The sequence below is a fragment of the Chiloscyllium plagiosum genome, unplaced genomic scaffold, assembly GCF_037043375.1.
Source record: "Chiloscyllium plagiosum isolate Xiang-an unplaced genomic scaffold, Cpla_swu_hap1 HiC_scaffold_21, whole genome shotgun sequence".
Classification (NCBI taxonomy): domain Eukaryota; kingdom Metazoa; phylum Chordata; class Chondrichthyes; order Orectolobiformes; family Hemiscylliidae; genus Chiloscyllium; species Chiloscyllium plagiosum.
In genome coordinates, this window is record NW_028270159.1 from 14,650,100 (window position 1) to 14,671,071 (window position 20,972).

The 20,972-nt window shown below is 38.0% G+C and overlaps 1 protein-coding gene across 1 annotated transcript in view; it reads left to right on the forward strand.

Moving 5' to 3' along the window:
• ass1 (argininosuccinate synthase 1) overlaps positions 1-20,972 on the forward strand; it is a 163,168-nt gene that overhangs the window by 134,469 nt on the left and 7,727 nt on the right. The window contains exons 12-13 of the mRNA XM_043720419.2: positions 3,895-4,026; positions 12,027-12,183. Of these exons, the coding sequence (XP_043576354.1) occupies positions 3,895-4,026; positions 12,027-12,183 (289 nt within the window). The remainder of the gene's footprint in view (positions 1-3,894; positions 4,027-12,026; positions 12,184-20,972) is intronic.

Genomic DNA, 20,972 nt, shown 5'->3' on the forward strand with positions numbered 1-20,972 from the left:
CTGTGACTGACCACTTCAACTCCCCCTCCCATTATGCCAAGGACATGCAAGTTCTGGGCTGCCTCCACCACTAAATCCTAGCCACCCGACGACTGGAGGAAGAACACTTCATCTTTCACCTTGGGACCCTCCAACCAGATAGAATCAATGTTGATTTCACCAGTTTCCTCTTCTCCCCTCCCTACACCTTATCCCAGATCCAACCCTCCAACTTGGTACCGCCCTCTTGAACTGTCCTACCTGTCCATCATCTTTCCCACCTATCCGCTCCATCCTCCGCTCTGACCTATCATCATCATCCACCCCCACCTTCATCTACCTATCGCATTCCAGGCTACCTTCTCCCCAGCCGCACACCCACTCTCATTTATCTCTCAGCCCCCTTGGGCCATCTCTCACATTCCTGATGAAGAGCTTATGCTCGAAACGTCGACTCTTCTCAGATGCTACCTGACCGGCTGTGCTTTTCCAGCGCCACACTTTTTGACTATGATCTCCAGCATCTGTAGTCCAAAAAGCAAAACCTGGAATGTTTATTTGCAGTCATTCTAAGAAGCATCAAGAAAAAAGTGCTCATTGTCATTGCTGCTGACAACCAAACCTCCCCCACATGACCACCTTTCTACAACTCACCTGTGCTTGGGTCTGTGTTGTCCTCGAGCCAAGATTGATAGAACATCACTAGAAGACACCAACTTCCCAATGACCTGATCAATCATTGAAGAGATGCCAGTCTCTGATTTATTGGAAATTTTTGGCAGGTAGGACACTTAACTCCAGGAGCTTTACTTCTGGGATAGGCCCAGAACTGTATCAGTGTTATGCATTCTTCAGTCAGTCATATGGCCAGATGCAGGGTAAATAATGTTCCAATTCTTTCTTTCCTAAAACATTGCAACAGTGTCAATCTCTTCAGTCCCATTGTATCAATATGACTTTTTAAAATATAAAGACAGGTATATGAGGTTAAGGATATTGAAACAGGTTTGGGGACTGAATGTGCCCTACTCCTATTCCTATGAGTGAGTTGAAGAATTTCAATTTCACTACCCTATTCATGAGGCCATTCCTATGACTGATTATTGATTGTGTGATGGAAATGGAAAAGAAAATTTATCATTGTGGCTGCCAATTCACTATCTGTCCATTTTGTGTTATTAGCATATACAGGTGCCAATTTCACTCCTAGTGTGTGGTCATCTGGTATGAATCCACTACAGATCAAAAAGAAGAAAATTTCCTCATTGACCTGGATGCAACTGTCTTTTATGAAATGAGTTTGGGCTGTCTCAGCACAGTTCCTTGTACTTACTGGTCTATGTTGCAAAACTGCCTATAATTCAGTACAAAATTGGCACTAAATTGCCAGTCTCCAAGAGATTACAAAGATATCGCTCTATCTTGAGAGCAAGCTGTCAGACAGAATATGCTCTCAGACTGAGAATGTGGGTTGTGAAGGAGGGGTCTTAAAATCTGTGAGGATGAATTCCTCCTGTGCTGTGTGTCATGAAACTGTAAACAAATTTAACTGGCTTGTGATTTTCCTATGTATGAAATCTTCCTACATCAGGGAGAGAATAATACATTTTCAAGTAGGATTTTAAAAGAAATATTTGAAATATGTGGTCATTATAGAAATAGTACTTTACAAATCATTTTACAAGTCATCTTTTTTTTTGTTTTTTTTGTTGAGTTGCAGGTCAGTCTTTGATGACCTGTGCCTCAGCACCATGGAGCAGCACCTTGTACACCTCCCACTTAATGGGCTGGAAATGTTAGAGTCTCTGCAGAGTTGGTTATAAATAACATACAGTTATCATGAAAGTGTTACCTTTCTATTAAGCTAACATTTTCTGTATTATGCAGAAGCTTTCAAACCCCCCAGAGGTCCCAGCTTGAAAAGACAAAGTGGTTATAAAGTAACACTTACAATTGTAAATAATAGTAGGAGAGGATCCAATTTGCATTGTACAATGAATCACAGTTTATAAAGTCCCACTCTAAGTGAGGATCACCCACTGTTCTGCCAATTTGAAGTTTCGACTGATTGTTTCATACTGTAGCTTGTAGAATATGATTCAAGTTTATATTCTCTGCATAATTTATCATAAGCATCATGTTAACCCTCCTGAATATTTGAAATATTGAAGGTAGAGATTGTAAAAATTTAAATTAATGCCGTGACCTCCCTTAATTCTTAGCAACATAGTCCATTTTACTGGTGGATCTCAATTCAACGTGTTCACATTGAAATTTGTTGTCTTGGAGGAAAACTGGTACGCAAGATGTAATTTAGGAATCCATTCATCTTAAAAAATACATCCACGTCCACTTTAGTTCAGTACTGTTAAGGCATCCCTAGAATTGCACAATATAGCTTTTAAGCTTGTTTGTGGTAGTATTTGTTTTATGTTTAATGTTTGTTTTAAGACTTGCAAAAGAAATTGGTTCACTATGGACTAGGTGCCAATGTGCTTACTTCATTCAATACTTATCAAATGAACAATCCAATTTCTAAATAACAGCAATAATATCTTCATATCACCAGATGGGCATAAGCAAAGTAGCTTTTGTCTTTTTTATGTCGACTTTGAGAATGAACATAAAATGTGAATTTTGTTTTAAACCCAGTTCTAAGCATTTATGATATATTACAATTGCATGTAATATATTTCTTTATTTCACCTTTACTGACTTCATTGGGATAACAGGTAATAAAGGTGACTGTGATCTGAATTGAAAATGTTTGACACCACATATTGTTACTTCTGCCAAGCTTGCTCCTGTTGATACAGGGTTATTTTTGTGTTAAGGTAAATGTGTGAATGAGGTCAGAAATGTACATATCGGCGATGCTTCATGCAGTTAAATATTGTGCTGATCGTATCAAAGGAAGCTGACGCATAGTGAATGGTCAGTTGGGTGAGGTACCGTTGTATAACTGGCTGTAGTCAAACTGTATCTCAACAAGGAAACCAATAACTTTAGGTTGGGGTTATAAATACTATCTAGTTTTGAAATTTGTGGGGAATTCTTTATCTGTGAGAATACTGGTATAATAGTCCTCTTGCTAATTAAATTATCCTATAATTATAAACATAACAATAGTGAACCTGCCAGAAATAAAAGAAAAATTAAGATCAAAAACAAACTCGGGAGCTTTAGTCATAAGGCAGTTAATATTTTGTTAGTAGGAATACACAAGAATATTGAGAAATATAAAAAATAATATCCAAAAGTTAACAAATTGATTTGTGGGATGTAAACTGTTTTTTACATTAAATTATGAAGATTAGGATTGAACGGAGCAGAAGAATATTTTTATACTTTTTCACCTGTGAAGCATTTAAGGGAACTAAATAAACTGAATTGTCACAACTTTCCATACCAAGAGATAAAACTACTTGGTTTTGTTTTATCTCCTTATCCGCTACTGACTGTAAACCTAGGAAGCAGTTTAGAGCTGTATTTTACAAACCTAATCAGATTTTTCCAAGTGCTTTCCCTTTGAACGGATAAAGAGGAGATCCTGCTCTGAGGACTTGGTGACAGCTTAATTTTCACAGCTGAGTTTCTCTCTGCTCACTGGCAGTTGTTTAATTACAGGCTTTCAGGGAGGCCACTGGGCATACATTGAGGGGATCAGTGCTTAAACCCTGTCATTTAGTCAGAATGAGTGCAGATAGAACAAGGAATCTGGAAATTTTCACTGCAAGGTGTGAAGTGGACTGTCTGAGTCCCAGTGAGCAGATAATGACAGATGCATTTTAGAGCAAGCTGGGACTGAATGGTGCCCAACTCTGTTTCTGTCAGAAAAGTGATTATTTTTGTCACTCAACAATAATTTTTTGTGCTGCTTTTCCTTTTTTCTTTCTTCTCTCGGTAAATGGTTAGGTATCTATGAGACCCCAGGTGGGACGATTCTGCATGAAGCTCATATGGACATTGAGGCCTTCACCATGGACAAGGAAGTGAGGAAAATCAAACAGCAACTGTCACTGAAGTTTTCTGAGCAGCTGTACAACGGTAAGCAAGGAAAATTGTGGAAAATAATCAAATTTAAGGGCTAGAAAGCTTTTAAGATTAAACTTCAGTTCTATTGGTACGTATTTTCTTCTAAAATCTATTTGAGAGACTCGAGTGGAAATCAGAGGACATAGAATTATTGGTGTTTGTCTCACATGTGCACGCCACACACAAATACATGCACACACAAACTCAACTGCATAAGGACATAACAGGTCAGATGACCGAAAGCTTGCTGAAAGTGAGGGGTCATAAGGAGGCTCTGAAAGGAGGAGAAAACAATAGAGAGATGGCAAGGTATAAGAAGGATAATTAAGACCTTGGGGCCAAAGCAACCTAAGGTAGAGGAGTAATTAAATTTGAGGATGCTCAAGAGGCCATAGTTAGAGAAATATAGATAATTTAGTTGGAAGAAATTAGAAATAGTGAGGGGCAAATCCATGGAGGAGTTTGAATTTGACTGTGAGCCAGTGAAGGTCAATAAATGTAGGTGATAGGAATATAACTTGTTGGAAATTAAGACATATTAAGACGGCAAAGTTTTGGGTCATCTCAAGTTTTTGTGGAGTTTAATTCGGGAGAACAACTGGGAGTATGTTGGAGTATTCAATCTGGTGATAAAAACATAAATGATGATTGTGGCTGCAAATAAGCTGAAAGAGATGTGAGATTGGTTAATATTACAGAGAGGAGTTGGACATTCTTAGAGAAGATGTGAATATATGCTCAAAAGTATATCTTGAGGTCAAATATGATAAGGTTTATTGTCTGGTTTATTGTCAGAGGAATGCAGCTAAGAACAAAATACTGCAAATTATGCAAATCTTGAAATAAACTTAGAAAATGCTGAAAATACTCCATGAATGTAACCGCCAATGAGAGGCTTTGGTTAGCATCCCCACCAGCTGAGCGGGAAGCTTCTGAAGTGAAGATGGGAAGGCAGGGAAGAGACAGGGAAGGCCCAGATAAATTGTTTTCACTGTTTAAAAAAGTTACATTTGTTGTGATGGGTGGATATTGGTTCTCTCAGGTGATCCATCACCCCTCCCCATCTTGGCCTGAGCTCGTCACATTGGTCTGGACAACAATGTCTAGATCATTGCCAATTGAGAATCTCAGTCAACATGAGAAAGAGGCTTAAATAGTGCAGTAACTATCAAAAATTGACCCCAGTTGCCCTCATGGAAATTAGTTCAGGATGGGGATTGTGGCAGTGAATCATTACAGAGGCAGATTGCACTAAACTTTGAGTCTGTCTGCCCTTGATATGGATCCCACTTAATTTTAAAATCTTAGCCCTCACATCAGCTCTGGATGTCAGCAGTGCAATAATCTGTGAAGACTCTCTAAGCAGTGATCTGAGATTTTAGTGGAAGAATATTTGCACCTTTCTTTTCCTTCTCCATGTCAAGAATCATGTTTTTTTAAAAGATGAGATTGACCTAGAATAGCTCAGAATGGTGCCCCCACAACTGGAAGATGAGCAGTTCTCTGTATGAAGAATCTTTCTAATTAAACCTCCCAAAATGCATCTAACAAGTATCAGGATATTGAAGAAGTAACATGTATGTGAATAAAGAGGAATCAATGAATTTACATATTACAAGAAGGCAGTTCAGAGGAGTTATGGCAAGTGGTGTGGTGCTAATGTCACTGGACTAGTAATCTGAAGGCCAGGCCACTGCTCCAGGGATATGGATTCAAACCTGACCACTGCAGCTGAAATATAAAAGTGAGTGACAGTAATAGTAAACATGATTTCATCATCAGTTGGTGTGGAAAATCTGTGGTTCGCACGTTTTCTTTCGGGAGGGAGGTCTTCCTTCTTGACCGGTCCAGCTTATATGTGACCCCAGACTCATACTAACATGGTTGAATCAAGCCAATCCAATTCAAGGGCAATATGGCTTGCACTCCTCTTGCCAGTGACTCCCATATCCCATGAAAGAATAAATAATTTGATAAGGTCCTGCATCAAAAATTATCTTGGGGAAAAAAAAATCATTTTGAGAATAAAATATTGGCATAGTTAGATGATTGGCTGGCTGGCTGGCTGACTGACAGGAGACAGAGAGTAGGCCTAAATGTGTAATTTTCTGGTTGGCAAGATGTAATGAAAGTGTACCTTAGGAGTCAGTGCTGGGACCTTAACTTTTCACAATTTATATAAATGAATTGGATGAACAGACCAAATGCATGGTTTCTGAATGTACTAATTACACAAATATAGGTAGGAAAGTAAGTTGTCAAAGTGACATAAGGAGGCTACAAAGGGATAAATTAAGTGAGTGAGTAAAAACACAGCAAATGGAGTATAAAATGGGAAAATGTGAGATTGTCCATTTTGTAGGAAGATGAGAAAAAAAGCACAGTATCTACAAGATGTACTGCAGAATTTCACCAAAGATCCTTAGACAGTACCTTCTAATCCCATAACCATTTCCATCTTGGACAAGAACAGCAGGTACATGCAACATCACCATCTGCAAGTTCTCCTGTAAACCATTCTGAACTTGCTGTTCCTTCACTACCACCAGGTTGCAATCCTGGAATTCCCTTCCTAACGGCATTGTGGGTCTACCTACAACAAATAGACTGCAGTGGTTCAAGAAGGCAGCTCACTATCATCATCTCAAAGGCAATTACGCAGTAAATACTGGCCCAGTCAGCAATATCCACGTCCAATGAGAACATTTTTTAAAATGCTACAATTTACCTCTTGCTTCAAGGATTATTTGCTTTTGTCAGTGCTCCCTGTTGTTGAAGTGAATGCTTTAAAAAGATTTAAGAACTGGTAAATCCTCCTCCTAGGGTTTAGCCAAGGTGTTTAATCCTATTGTCTTTTAAAGAGCTGCTTGAAGTTAATAGGATTTATTTTTATTAATGTTTGGATGTTGGTTACAAAGAAATAGCACAAGCCTTGGAAAAGGAAGATTGAGATCATTGATAGAAATAACTTGTTTAGACCTGGAGATCTAACCTCCGTACGTGTAAATAAGCAAACCTCCTCAGCACACACACACACATATTTTCTTTGTAGTGAAGCAATTGTTCATACTGCAGTGAACTGCTACTGCACAATGTTCTTGCTGGGACAATAGTAATCACAGAAAAATGATCTTTCTTTAAGACATTTGTGAAATCGTGATATAATGTCAATGGAATGATCTTGTGCCCTGTCCTTGTTTCTGGGCAGTTGATAAAGGCCTGTGCAACCTTGAGAAGTAGTCTCTTCTCACACAAAGTTAAATATTCCCATGTATCAGCCTCACAACCTAAACATTTTTTTTCTTATTTAATCATGCAATGTTAGTATAGCAAGCAAAAACAACATTTAATGCCCATTCTGAATTGCCCTTAAGGAGAATAATGAGCCATCTTCTTGAATTGCTGCAGTCCATCTGGTATAGATACACTCAGTATTAAGGAGTGTTGTGATGCAGCAGTTGTGTCCCTACCTGTGAGCCTGGAGGCCCTGGTTCAAGTCCCACTTGCTCCAGATCTGTGTCATAACATCTCTGTACAGGTTGATTAGAAGATATCCAGGGACTGTGATGAATGACCTTCAACAATCGCAACCATCTTCCTCTGCACTAGGTATCATTCCTACCAGTGAAAGGATTCCTCCTTACACCTGTTGAATTCAATTATACAAAGACTTTTTGAACTATGCCAAATTCACTCTTCATCTCTATCGTCTATCCTCAGCATTGAGGAATGTTGAATTATCAGCCAATGTAGGGCTGTCAGTGATCCATCAGAAGGTTTCCTTACCCTCATGATTCACTTGATGTCAAAAGCACCATTCAGTATCCTTGGCCAAAGTTTGTTTTTTAGTTGCAAAGTTCTCATTTCCATCGTCAAAAATAGAGCATAGAACATTACAGCACAGTACAGCCCCTTCGGCCCTTGATGTTGCACCAACCTGTGAAACCAACCTGAAGCCCATCTAAGCTACACTATTCCCTTTTCATCTATATGTCTATATGATGACCATTTAAATGCCCTTAAAGTTGGTGAGTCTACGACTGTTCCACGTCCCTACTACTGTCTGAGTAAAGAAACTACCTCTGATAGCTGTCCTATATCTATCGCCCCTCAATTTAAATCTATGTCCCCTCGTGATAGCCATCACCATCCGAGGAAAATAGTACAATGTTTTCATTATTTTAAAAATCCTTTTTGTCTGCAAAGGATTAAAATACTTTTTGTCTCTTTCTAATTGCTATTGCTGGGAAATAAAACATTTCTCCAATTTGATATTCAATGCAAAGTCATGTTAAAATAAAATTTCTTTTACCCTTTCCTGATAAACCCATGTGGAAATTATATCTGCACTACATCACTGAATTTGTTTCATTCAGCAGAGGATGTGTACTTGAAATTACCGATTTTGTCATTATCAGGGGTCTTTTGAACTGTCGACCAAGCTTAGGATTTGAGTTGAGACAGTCCCATATTTACTTGAGATTCTGAGCCAAAGGTTGGAGACTTACCTGGATTTCAACAGCACTAGGGTGATATACGTTGGCTTCTTTTGCCTTCTCTGGAAAAAAAATGAAAGGGAAAAGGTTAAGTGGGTGATTGAAGGATATGAGAGGTTAGTTGAATGGCAGCGCCTTGCATACCTTTATTATCTAAGAAACACTAAATACCTAATTACTTTTCTCCATTAGTAACAGCAGACTGGACAGGAATGGTGTTTACAAGTGTGTGGAAGGTACTCTGGTTCATGTTCTGCCTCTGCAGACTCTTTGTCAGAGATTCCCTGTTCTGTGTAACCAGTGCTTCTACTTAAGAACAGTGTCAGAACTACAGAAAACTGAGGTTTGAGACACAAAAGTAATTGTTTTCTTTTGCTATGGCCTACTGAAACTTAACTGTGTAATAAAGGCACCATGTTGATACAACTTGGAACATGAGAGTGATAGAATTTAGTTTGTCACACTGCATTTAATGAATTCCCCTGACGTGAAGCACAATACCATTTTGCCTCTAGGTTTTGAGCTTGAATAATGTCCATACTGAGAAGAAACAACTGTAGTTCTCCAAGCTCAAGTCTTAAGTGAAATAATTTATAACCATTTCCCTTACTGCCTCTGTGTCTGTAACACAAAACAATTTGTCAATTTTACTCAAATCAGAATGATAGGTGATGTGGGGAATTGAAATGTCACACCAGCAAAGTAAATGTTGTTGTTCTGAACTTAATTTTAACTTGTATTTGCATGTAACTGCCGTAAAAGTGCTTGATAGATGAGAAGAATGAAAATTGTTCTATTCCCAGCATGAATATTCCTCAGTTTGAGTGTGAAACAAAAGTGAGTCTTACAGTTTATTGAAAGTTGCAGATGGATTTTTCCACCACTACCAGCAGAACTGTTTCCAAGGTAGAAATCCATTTTAGTTTAAATGAGAAATTCATGTGCCACTATTAATCTATTTATCATTTTTTCAATGGGAAGTGTTGCATCAAAGATGACAGGTGAAAATTTCAGGTCTTTGCTCAGAATAATTGTAAGCATTGTCTGATGTTTCCATGATGCTACTAAAAACAAATTGTATTGTCTCTGTCTCAAGGGAGCTGAACACCAGAGAATATGTTGCCAAGGTGTACTTGAGCCAGATAAACAGACAGATGTGACAGTGACAGCTTCTTGTGCAGCAGGAGAAAGAAGGAGAAAAAAAAGAGAAATTGGAGACTCGTCAGTCCTTTTTGAGCTCTGATTAGAGATGTTATTTTGGAAAGAGAGTACCGTTGAGCTGCAACAAAAACGTGCATGTTTCAGAGTGAAACATATGGACCTTTGATTCCAATCCTGATAAATACTGGGTCAGGTCTCAGCTATTCAGTTAGATTTACTAGAAGGTCTGAGGAGCCCCTCATGGGACTGTTCAGCAAGCTATCAGGAGGCCACGCCAGGCTGTTCATTCAGAGCTCAAAGGCCTGCAGGATGAATTTGAACTGCCCTTTGTGACTTCATTGTCAGGGTTGGTAGGACTTTATAAAGTTGAAAGAAGCCATTTTTCAGCCTTTTCTTTCCTGAGAGGCCCTCTCTTGTAATGACTTTAGTGAAATGCAGCAGGTTGTGAATTTTTTCATGTCATGTCATTTTTGATAGATGTTACCCCCACCTCAAAAAAAGTAAATAAAAAAATGTAAATAAAGTAAAACCTTTGAAAATCAGTTTTGTAAATAAAGGAATCAAGTAGTTGATTCAAGTCACACAATAATTAGTGTTAGTACAAACTAAATGAAAAGATTCCAGTTTATTAGTAATTGAAGACACATTTGCCGTCCATCACTAGATACAATTATGGAACGAAAAAATAAAACATGACATCTGTTGCTGAGAGCAGTTTTTATTTGTTACAGCATGTGACAAATTATATTCAAAGTTTGCCATGTCGGTAGTGTAGTGTCTGTCAAAGTAGTAAGCTTTATTGTGCAAATAAAAATAAAATCCTGCTGATTCTAGAAAACTGTGATAAGAACAGAAAATGCAGGAGAAACTCAGCAGGTCTTTCAGCATCTGTGGAGAGAGCAAGAGTTGACGTTTTGATTATGATAGGAATCAGCTTCTTCAGACTCGAGGCGTTATCGCAGTTTCTCTTGCCACAGATGCTGCTGGACCTGCTAAGGTTTTCCAGTTTTTACCAGTTTAATTAAAGCAACTGGGGAGATGGTAGTAGTATCGGAGTGTACCACTGTGCTTGCCTGTCCAGTTAGTGCCAAATAGATTGGAAGTAACTCTTGCCACTTAACCTAGTCTATTTCCTGGTTAATCCTCATTTTATCTATAAATCAGGCTAGTTATGCCCATTGAGCTCTAAAGTCAGCATGAAGCTGTTTTGTTGTGAATACTTGATCTAGATGGAGTATATTATGCAAGCCGAATTGTAAGAGTTACAATGGTGTTCAATTGTACACGTCTCTTAAAAAATGAAACTTATTACAACATGGAGTTGGCTCTAGAAGATAGCGCACATTTGTGACCTAGTGTCACATTATCGCTGATGTTACTTTATTACTTTTTTTTTGCGATAGTTACAGCGGCAGAGTGACGTGTCCTGGTAACTAAACAGGAAAATGCATGTTGGCACCAGTAAGCAGCTCCATAGCTGCATGGTCCCTGCGTTTAACTTTTGAGCATTTATGCTGGAACCTCAACATTATTCATTGTAGCAACAACAGAGCAAATAATGGGATTGTGCCTTTGATTAACTATGCAGTGCAAATTGACTGGGTGTTGGATGATTCTTTAGAACAAAAGAGGAGATTGGACCTGTTACAATATTGATAGACAAAATGAAGAGACTCTCTTAAATTTAAGAGACAATGTCTTTTATAAGTAGTATTGTGTGTTGCTGTGTTCCCATTTCATATCATTATCTGGTTTGGGGTAAGACTTGTTCAATGCTGCAACATTATTATGGATTATAAATATTGTGTTTGGTAGAAACAGTTCAAAAGCATACAAATTAGGATTACTTTGGAAAAAAAAACAGATTTTTTTATTGCAATCATTCTTGCTGCTGAAAGCTAGAGATATGTTGGAACCATGAAAATTAGTTCTATCTATTAATCGGGGGCTATACATGTACCTTGCCTTAAGCATGAGGACTGCGGGAGAAGAGTGAGCATTGATGCACTTAAATACCGTGAAAAGGAACTCTTCTATACTTTCCTAAATGTAACAATACTATATCACTAAAATGTTTTGTCTGATATTTGGCACCAGACTTGGTGTGTTGTAGGGAGTGGAGCCTCACCATTTCACCACCTCAAAGTGCAGCCCAGATACATATGCATCTTTAAAGTGAACTTGTATTTGTTTGTGTCATATACATCTTTGGGATTTGGATGGTATTTATGAATTGCATGATTATTGTCATCATGGTTTATAATGTTTTCTTGACCAATGAAATTAATGTTTTACAATCATTTCAGATTATCTACTCAATATTTATTTACTTTGTTGTTCTTCATGTTTTGAAAGGATTTTGGGATAGCCCTGAGTGTAAATTTGTACGGCACTGCATCAACAAATCACAGGAACATGTTGCAGGGACAGTTCAAGTATCTGTCTTTAAGGGGCACGTTTATGTTCTTGGCCGTGAATCACCTACTTCCTTGTACAACCAGGATCTTGTCAGGTATATGCCATCACATTCCTTATTAATTGATTTCTAATTTTGTTTGTATAGTGTGAAAACTTGTACCACAAGGTCAGCTCAGCTGATATAAGAGTGTTGGTCTCGTTGCAAAATGCCCACCACAAGATCTTTCTAAATCAACACCTATCCTTTTATTGTAAAAAAAAATCTCGGGTTTAGACTTGAATTTTTCTTCCTGTCAGGCCATTTCAGCTGTTGGTAGTCATGACATAAGTCATTAGTGTGTAGTGAGCAAAATGCACCAAGCTGAAGATGATGCCAAAATAAGAAACCAAGTATTGAAAAAGAGCAATACAATTGTGGCAGAAGATTTCTATCTTCAGCTAAGAAGATCAATTAAAAATCATGACACCATAAATTCATAGCTGCTGTGAAAGTCAAAATAGAAGCTCCTTATGTGTTAGTTTGGTCACATCAGAACTCCTCATAAAAGGACTGTAAACAGCTTAAGCCACTTGATTTCTAGTAGAAGAGGTCCACAGGTGCTAACTTCTTAAAATGCACTCCCAGCATCTTGAGATCATATTTTTAATTTGTCAAAATTGATAGCTTTACTTGTCATAGTCATGGAGTCACGGAAACTGACCCTTTGGTTCAACTCGTCCATGTCAACCAGATATCCTAAATTATTCTAGTCCCATTTGTCAGCACTTGGTCCATATCTCTCTAAACCCTTCCTATTTATATACCCATCAAGATGTTTTTTAAATTTTGTAATTGTACCAGCCTCCACCACTTGCTCTGGCAGCTCATTCCATACATGCACTACTGTCTTCCTGAAAACATTGCCCCTTAGGTTCCTTTTAAATCTTTCCCCTTCACCCTAAACCTATGCCCTTTAGTTCTGGATTTCCCCCACCGCAGAGAAAAGACCTTGTCGATTTACTCGGTCTGTGCTTGAAATTTCATTCATGAACTTGGTTATCACAACACAATGTTACATGATATAAAAGGAACTTTAAACTTCGGGATTGAAACTTTAAATCGCATGCTTCTGATATGATTTGAAGAAAAGGTATATGAAATGCCGAGATATTTACCATACTGAAACATTCGGTGTGCAACTGTTGGTTGAGTTTATGAAGCTCTTATAACTGCATAGTACATGAAATCTGGCAAAATGAGTTGTTCCTTCGGTGACTCCCAATGAAATATATCAATTCAAGGGAATACGAGACTTAGGATTGAGTTTTAAAAGAAATAACATTTTGTGTCAAGCAGTTATATGCTGTTGGGGTTTATATTGCCACCCTGACCCTTCAGATGGAATTATTTCCTTTAACTCTCACTCATTCATCCATACTCTTGCTGTGTATCATGTACAATGTATATTAGATACTGCCAGCAGAAAAACTCAATGTTTGTTACAGTATTGAAGTTGATGTTTTGTAAGTGGGTAAGTATGGAAAGGCAATGCAATGTTCTTGATACAGTGAAAATAGCTATTGACGGTCTCATGGCCCAAAAAATGCGTACATCTGATGCACACGTTACAATCTTGTAGTCTTTATTGATTTTAAACCACCAATTACAGCCATACAAAAGATCAACAATAACACATACAGATCAATAACCCATGGTACCATTCAGTGGATCAATACAAATCTGTCTTAAGTTTCTTGTAGTCCACTCAAAAGACAACAAACTGTGTCCTTTATCCTTGTTTTTAAATAAGTAAATACAATTACTCATGCAGAGTTAGAATGGTATTGTGTTACACATGCAGTTTACTTTCTTATTGTCAAAGCTACATTTTGAGATTGTAAAGACATTGAAATGTTTTTATCCCTGAGAAAAAAGGTATCGGGTAAGATAAATACCTCAGTTGATTTATCTCTTTTGTAGGCAAAATGTGTGCAGAGTAACCCTTAATAATCCCCTTCTTTATGGCTTACAGTCACAGAAGGAGCTAAATGAATAAAGTAAAAGTAATCAGGAGCATTTATTCCCTGTCAGTTCCAAAGTGATTTCTCTTTCAATTTCTACATCAGTGCCTTTAAAATGTTTGAATGATGATGGAATCATACTAATAAAAGAATAGCAGTAAGCAGTACAGGAGACTGGAAGTGACTGGTCACAGTAGGTATAAAGTAATGTAATTATACGGCATACAGCCCACTCGACTGCACAAAAATAAAAGCATGGAATTCTGGAGAGACATCCAGCACCATTGTACATTCTTCCAAATTGCTTGTTTTTTTTATTCTCACAAATAATTCATCAATCGCAACATGGATTGTAACTGTTGTGGCGTTTTGAAACCTGTATGGAGGGAGACATAGACAAGCAGAAATCTAAAAGCATAAGCTAAGACAGAAAAAAAAATTAAAGAATTATATTAGGGTATTTCATCTGAATTTGCTCTCTTTGGTTTTTCTAATTATGCATTGCTGACAGCGGAGATGACCTTCTCCTGAGCCACTGCCAGAATATCTCTGTATTGCTGCTAAGAGAACTATACAAAAATTTTTACAACAATATTTTTTCTTGTTTGCATTCCTATGAGAGCAGGGTGGCAGACTTCAGTTCAATACTCCACAACAGGATGTAACATTAAACATGTGCCAAACAATTTGGTGCTTGTGCTCCATTGTGTTAGGCAGCTCAAACTAGGAGGAGAGGTTTTCAAAACTGCACTCTATTGCTGTATTAATGCCACAATGAGAGGGAAGCCAGGCCTAAATAGTGTCTAACTCATAAAGTGGCACAATATATAATATAAAAATGAAATGCAAATTCAGCAGCTCCAAAAATCGATTTTTTTTTTTTTGCTGAGCAATAATTGTTAGAAAGGTATGACAAACATGAATATTTCCAAATGCTAATTTTATTTTCATTATAAGGAGCTTGATTATTACTGATTTAATACGATTTATAAGAGTTTCTCAAAAACCATGACCCAGTAAATCCCCAACTTGGTTAAAATCCAAGGCATTCACTACATGCCTTGCTGTTTGAGCAGATGATTGGGGTGTGATACCCAGACGAAAGCATTGTGATCTTTTTCAAATATAAAAATTCAATCCAACTATGTTTTCAGGACCAGATCTTCAATTTTAGTTGGAAGCCTAAACTTTGATGCAGTGTCATCCTGCCAGTTGAAATCTGTCAAGAGTCAGTTCATGTGTCAGAGTTTTACTTTTGGTGTTCTTGTCAGCCATAAGGAACAGATGTACGCATTTGGGTTAAGCAAGTCTTGGATCACTTTTGCTCTGAGCTTGCATCCCCACAGACCGAAGTATGACATCGAGATGCATGACGTTTTAGACCTGTTGACCAAAACCTGGTCAAATGATTAGGTTTCAAGAAATGTCTTGATGGAGAAAAGTGGTGAGGTATAGGAGGGGCATTCCAGAGATTAGGGCCTGGAATGGAACAATTACAGTTGGGAATTCGCAAGTGAACAGTCTTAGAAGATTATCCCTGAACCGAGGGATGGAAGAGATTACAGAATTAGGGTGAGGTTAGGACATGGAAGGATTGAAAGCAGGCGTGAAAATTTTAAAATGATTGTCAAGGAGCCAGTATAAGTTTGAAGCACCACGTGATAGGGAAATGTGATTTACTGAGAGTTGAATCCATAATTAGAAATATGTGTCAGCCAGGACTTCAGAAGTGTTTATTCAAATGAGGTTGTATCCTAGTCACTAACTATACTGAACACTTTGGGGACTGGTGCCTACAATATCAATCCTTTCTTAATAAACTGAGCCAATCGCTTTCTTCTGTTGTCTTTGCCTCTTATTTGTTTTACTTAAAATAGAGAAAATCTTTGGGGAAAATTTCATCAGTTTGCTATGGAAGTAAAACATTTGCATTTGCAATTTTTCCTTTAATAGTGCACAAAGGAAAACTCCCCGATAAATGTAAATGCCTGTTTTGCTCATCAGATCCGTGATTGGTTCTGACGTCAGCCACTGCAGAGTATAATATTCTATAGAGTTGTCAGGAGCAATTTTTGTACTTTGAACAGAGGGTGCACAGCAGTGAGCCATTAAGGAGAGAAATTGCTCAGTAATGAGCTAGACTGGATAGCTTGAAGAGGCAATGTATGAGATGTGACTGATTAGCATTAATTTTAATTTTTGGGTTTCTTCCACCCTCCCCTGAAGCTTCGTTTTTCATCGTATATTTGTGGGCATTGCAATCATCTGATACCTTGTCCAGTTGTCCACTTTACATGCAGTCGCCTAGATAGTGAGCATCGTCAGGCTACTTCATTCAGGAGGGATCACCAGTACCAGTCTTACCCAACCATGAATTTCTCATAGATATGTGTGGATACTTAATGCATTCTTCAGTCCAAAAGCATCGATACCAACCTCAACACTTACTGCCCCATTAACTGCCTTAGTCGTATATACACAAGTTAGGAATCAAACTGAATGTCTTCTAACGTCTATGACCTGGTGCTTCTGGATACAGGTCTAGCTTAGTCATAGGAGATAGAGGGTAGCGGTGGAAGGATGCTTTTTGGAATGGAAGGTTGTGACAAGTGATGTTCCACAGGAATCAGTGCTGGTTTATTTTCTGTTCGTGGTCTACATAAGTGATTTGGAGGAAAATGTAGCTGGTCTAATTAGTAAGTTTGCAGATGATAAATAAATTGGTGGAGTTGCAAATAGTGAGGAGGATTGTCAGAAGATGCAGCAAGATGTAGATCGGTTGAAGGCATGGGCAGAAAAATGACAGATCGAGTTTAATCTGGATAAATGTGAGGTGATGCATTTTGGAAAGTCAAGTACAGGTGGAAATTGTACTGTGAATGGCAAAACCTGTAGGAGTTTTATATGTAGAGTGATCTGGGTGTGAGGTCCACACACCACTGAAGGTGGCAGCGCAGGCAGATAACATAGTGGAAAAGGCCTATGGAATGCTTGCCTTCATATAAGGGGCATTGAGTATAAGGAAAGGTAAATTATACTACAGCTTTATAGAACTTTAGTCAGGCTGCAGTTAGAATATTGCGTACAATACTGGTCACCATACTACCAGAAGGATGTGTGTGCTTTGGAGAAGGTACAGAAAGGGTTTACCAGAATTTTCTGGTATGGGGGATTTTAGCGATGAAGAAAGGTTTGTTTGTTTTCACTGGAAAACCTTTCTAAAGGTTTGTTTGTGTTTGTTTTCACTGGAACGCAGGAGGTGGAAGGCCAACCTGATAGAAGTTTATAAGATTGTGACTGGCATGGATGGAATGAAAAGTATGAGGTCTTTTCCCCCCAGGGTGGAGGAGTCAATTACTAGGGGGCACACGTTCAAGGTGTGGGGGGAATGTTTAAAAGAGATGTGCAAAGCAAATCTTTCACACAAAGGGTGGTGAGTGCCTGGAACGTGCTGCCAGAGGAGGTGGTGGAAGCAGACACAATAGCAACATTCAAGAAGCACCTGGACAAACACATGAATAGGAAGGGAAGAGAGGGATACGGATCCTGTAAGAGAAGACAGTTTTATTACGGAAGGGTAAAATGTGTCAGTGCAGGCTTGGAGCACTGAAGGGCCTGTGCCTATGCTGTATTGTTCTTTGTTCTAAGTGCTACCTATCTCCAAACTGCCTTAGGAGAAGCCATTAAATTCCATTCATTAACTCTGCTTTCTTCTACACAGATATGAAGTATTTCCACCAGCAATTTTTATTCATCTTGAAGACTTAGATATTTTCTTCCCATTCCTCCCCACACCTTCACCTCACCATCCTGCTCACAGAAATACATTACATTATTGTGTAATTTGTTGTACTGAGAACTGAATTCTAAGAGATTAATATTAACCTGCAGATGTAAATTATAATAAGAACAAATTGGGTTGTGTGGTAGGTTGAAGCGTACTTTGGTTAATACCGCATGTTTTTGTTGTGAAAATCTGCAGCTGTGAGCATGAATAGGCAAACTGAAACCAGATCAATGCCAATGGTGCTCCAGCAGCCACTTGTAGGTGAGTTAGAGTGTGATCTGGGAGGATTTATCATATACTTTATTTACTTTGTTAAACATCCAAGTAAGTGGCTTGTTATGTGCCTTGGCTTAAGATACAGTATTGCTGTAACAGCCATGTGACCTGATTAGATTTTAATTATATTGAATGGTAAAGGTTATTAAAAAGTGATTATGTTTGTATTACTTGTACACATACACACATATTTAATAAACAAGATTCTAAGTACATTTAATTAGCCAGATCGCCTTGAAGGTTCTCTATATGCTTGACATTGTCAGGTTGCAACTGACAACCAAAGCTGCTGTTGATAGATGTTCTCTACTTGTTAAGTTTGTATTGTATGGCAGCGTTCAGTGCAGCTTGCATACTCTAGGTCAACAAAAGAACAATAACTTGGCTTTTAATTTTTCTTTTTAAAGTAAAACTCTGGTGGTTTAACCGAGAGATTTCATTTTATTGCCCCTGAGTGTCAAAGAATAATTAAAAAAAATCAATTTGTTGAGCAAATGTTTTCCATTGAAAAGGCTGTGTCAATATGCTGCGGCTTTTTTAGACTTGCCTTCTAACACACTATAGTAAAGATCTGAAGAGTAAAATTAACATGATGCATGTTTCATGGACATGTTGCTGTCAACCTGCATTATCCTTGAACCATTTATTGATCCTAATTTATCTGTTGAAGCAATTGACCCAACATTTAGCAAGGGTAGAACAGATGTATTAGTGTAAGCAAAACCTTGGATAAAAACACTATTTAGTAAACAGTAGATACCATAGGGGTATAGGTACCCTGGGGAGTTATGCACATCATCAATCTGCTCATATGGTATTCATGGCAAGAGGAGTTAAATGTAGCTTTTAAAATAAGCAATAGGTTTGCTCATTCCATTGTGTGGAGTGCTACAAAATGCATCGTAAACCACTTGAGTCCACCTATGTAGTGAAGTGTGCATGCTTTGCTAAGTAAACACTTCAATGTATCACTTACTGCTTCTAAAATATTAGTTATACAATCATAATATTTTCTCTAATATGCACCGTTGATTACACAATGGAAATCACAGTCAAATGTAAAACTTCAGTGTAAGGTTACCATTGCATTCACTAAAACTTGGGAGGGAAAGCCACTCTTCCCTTTTCAAAGTTAGTTTTACACAAAAGTACATCTTACATGTACGTTTCCAAATATCTACCAATTTCACCGTATAAATAGCTACAAGGAAATATATTCTCATTATGCTGCCATGATCTTGATCACAAATGATGTTCATCTCCAAGCACTCCTATTGCCACCTCACCAATCACATCTTCCACAAATCTTCCAACCAAAATTCTTTTCTGCATCTGCCTGGCGAGAAATGCTTTCCCCATATCACAACTATGCTGAGAAATTTTCAACTACTTAACCTTTGAGCCTCCCTTTGTATGTTGCTTATGCAGCCCTCCGTCTGCTCAAACTTACTTTAACCTCTACCTTTAACTTTGTTTCTAGTAAAATATTTCCTTCCTCAAGTGCAAATGACATAGATTTGAATGTTTCTGGCACAAATTAATTCAACCATCTATCACCTGATCTAGCTGCTTCCAAAGGATTCTTCATTCATTATCTTGAACTGTCTTACTGTCCACGTCAATTCCAAAATGAACTCCCAATCCTGAATCCTTTCCACCACAAAGCCGTATAATTTCACTTAATAAGTTAAATAGAATCACATAGAATTTGCTGTATAGCAACAGACCATTTAACCTAACTGGTCTTTGCATATAGTTTTGTTCTATTTCACCTAACTCAACCTGAAAACTCTTTATTCCTTTTTTCCTCGTTTACTTATATAACTTTCTCTTAAGGGTATCTGTGTTACCTTAACTATTCCAAAGTGACACCTTCTGACTACTGTCTGAGCAAAAGAATTTTCACCCAAATTCTGTTGGATATATCAGCAACTGCTTCAGCACCTAACTGATTCATTCTGCTGTTGAAATGCGTATTCATGCTTGCACTGCCTTTGAATTTAATCATTTCAGTACTGTCCTGGGTCCTTCCAACTTCCAATCTGCATAAACATCAACTCATCCAAAATTCTAGCTTTTTTTACAATAACTCCCACTTACCTATCACCCCTGTTCTAGCAAATTTGCATCGGCTCCTTGTATCTTCTCATGTCTGGTTTAAAATCTCTGCTATTACTTCAAATTGCATAACCTTTCTTGCAATGCTATAAACACCACCTCTTCCTTAAGATATCTTCCGACTTTGCTTCATTATTGATAAGTCTGATTCAGTCATCGAGAAACAAAGGGACAAAGCATTCACCTAGATCAAAATTTATAAGTAAAGCATCATTTCCTCTTTTGTTTTGGAGATGTCGGTTTTGGACTGGGGTGTATAAAGTTAAAAATGTCACAACACCAGGTTATAGTCCAACAGGTTTATTTGGAAGCACTAGCTTTTGGAGCGCTGCTCCTCATCTGATGAAGGAGTGGTGCTCCGAAAGCTAATGCTTCCAAATAAACCTGTTGGTCTATAACCTGGTGCTGTGTGATTTTTAACTTTCCTCTTTTGTTTTGCATTCTAACTGACCCTCCTTCCCAAACACTTCATTGATTACATTTCCTATATGACTGCTGATTTTTAAAAATGCAAGTATTTGGTAATCCAAAGCACAGTTCTTGGTCACTTACCATTAAGAAACTGTTCTAATTTATCTTTCTTTGATGCAAACTGGATGACCTCAAGCCTCCCCAAATATTGATTCATGTTTGATGCATGTGTTTATCTATCGGCTTTGTCTCTGTCCTTTTTGCCTTGTTCTCCCTTCTAAATAACTTAC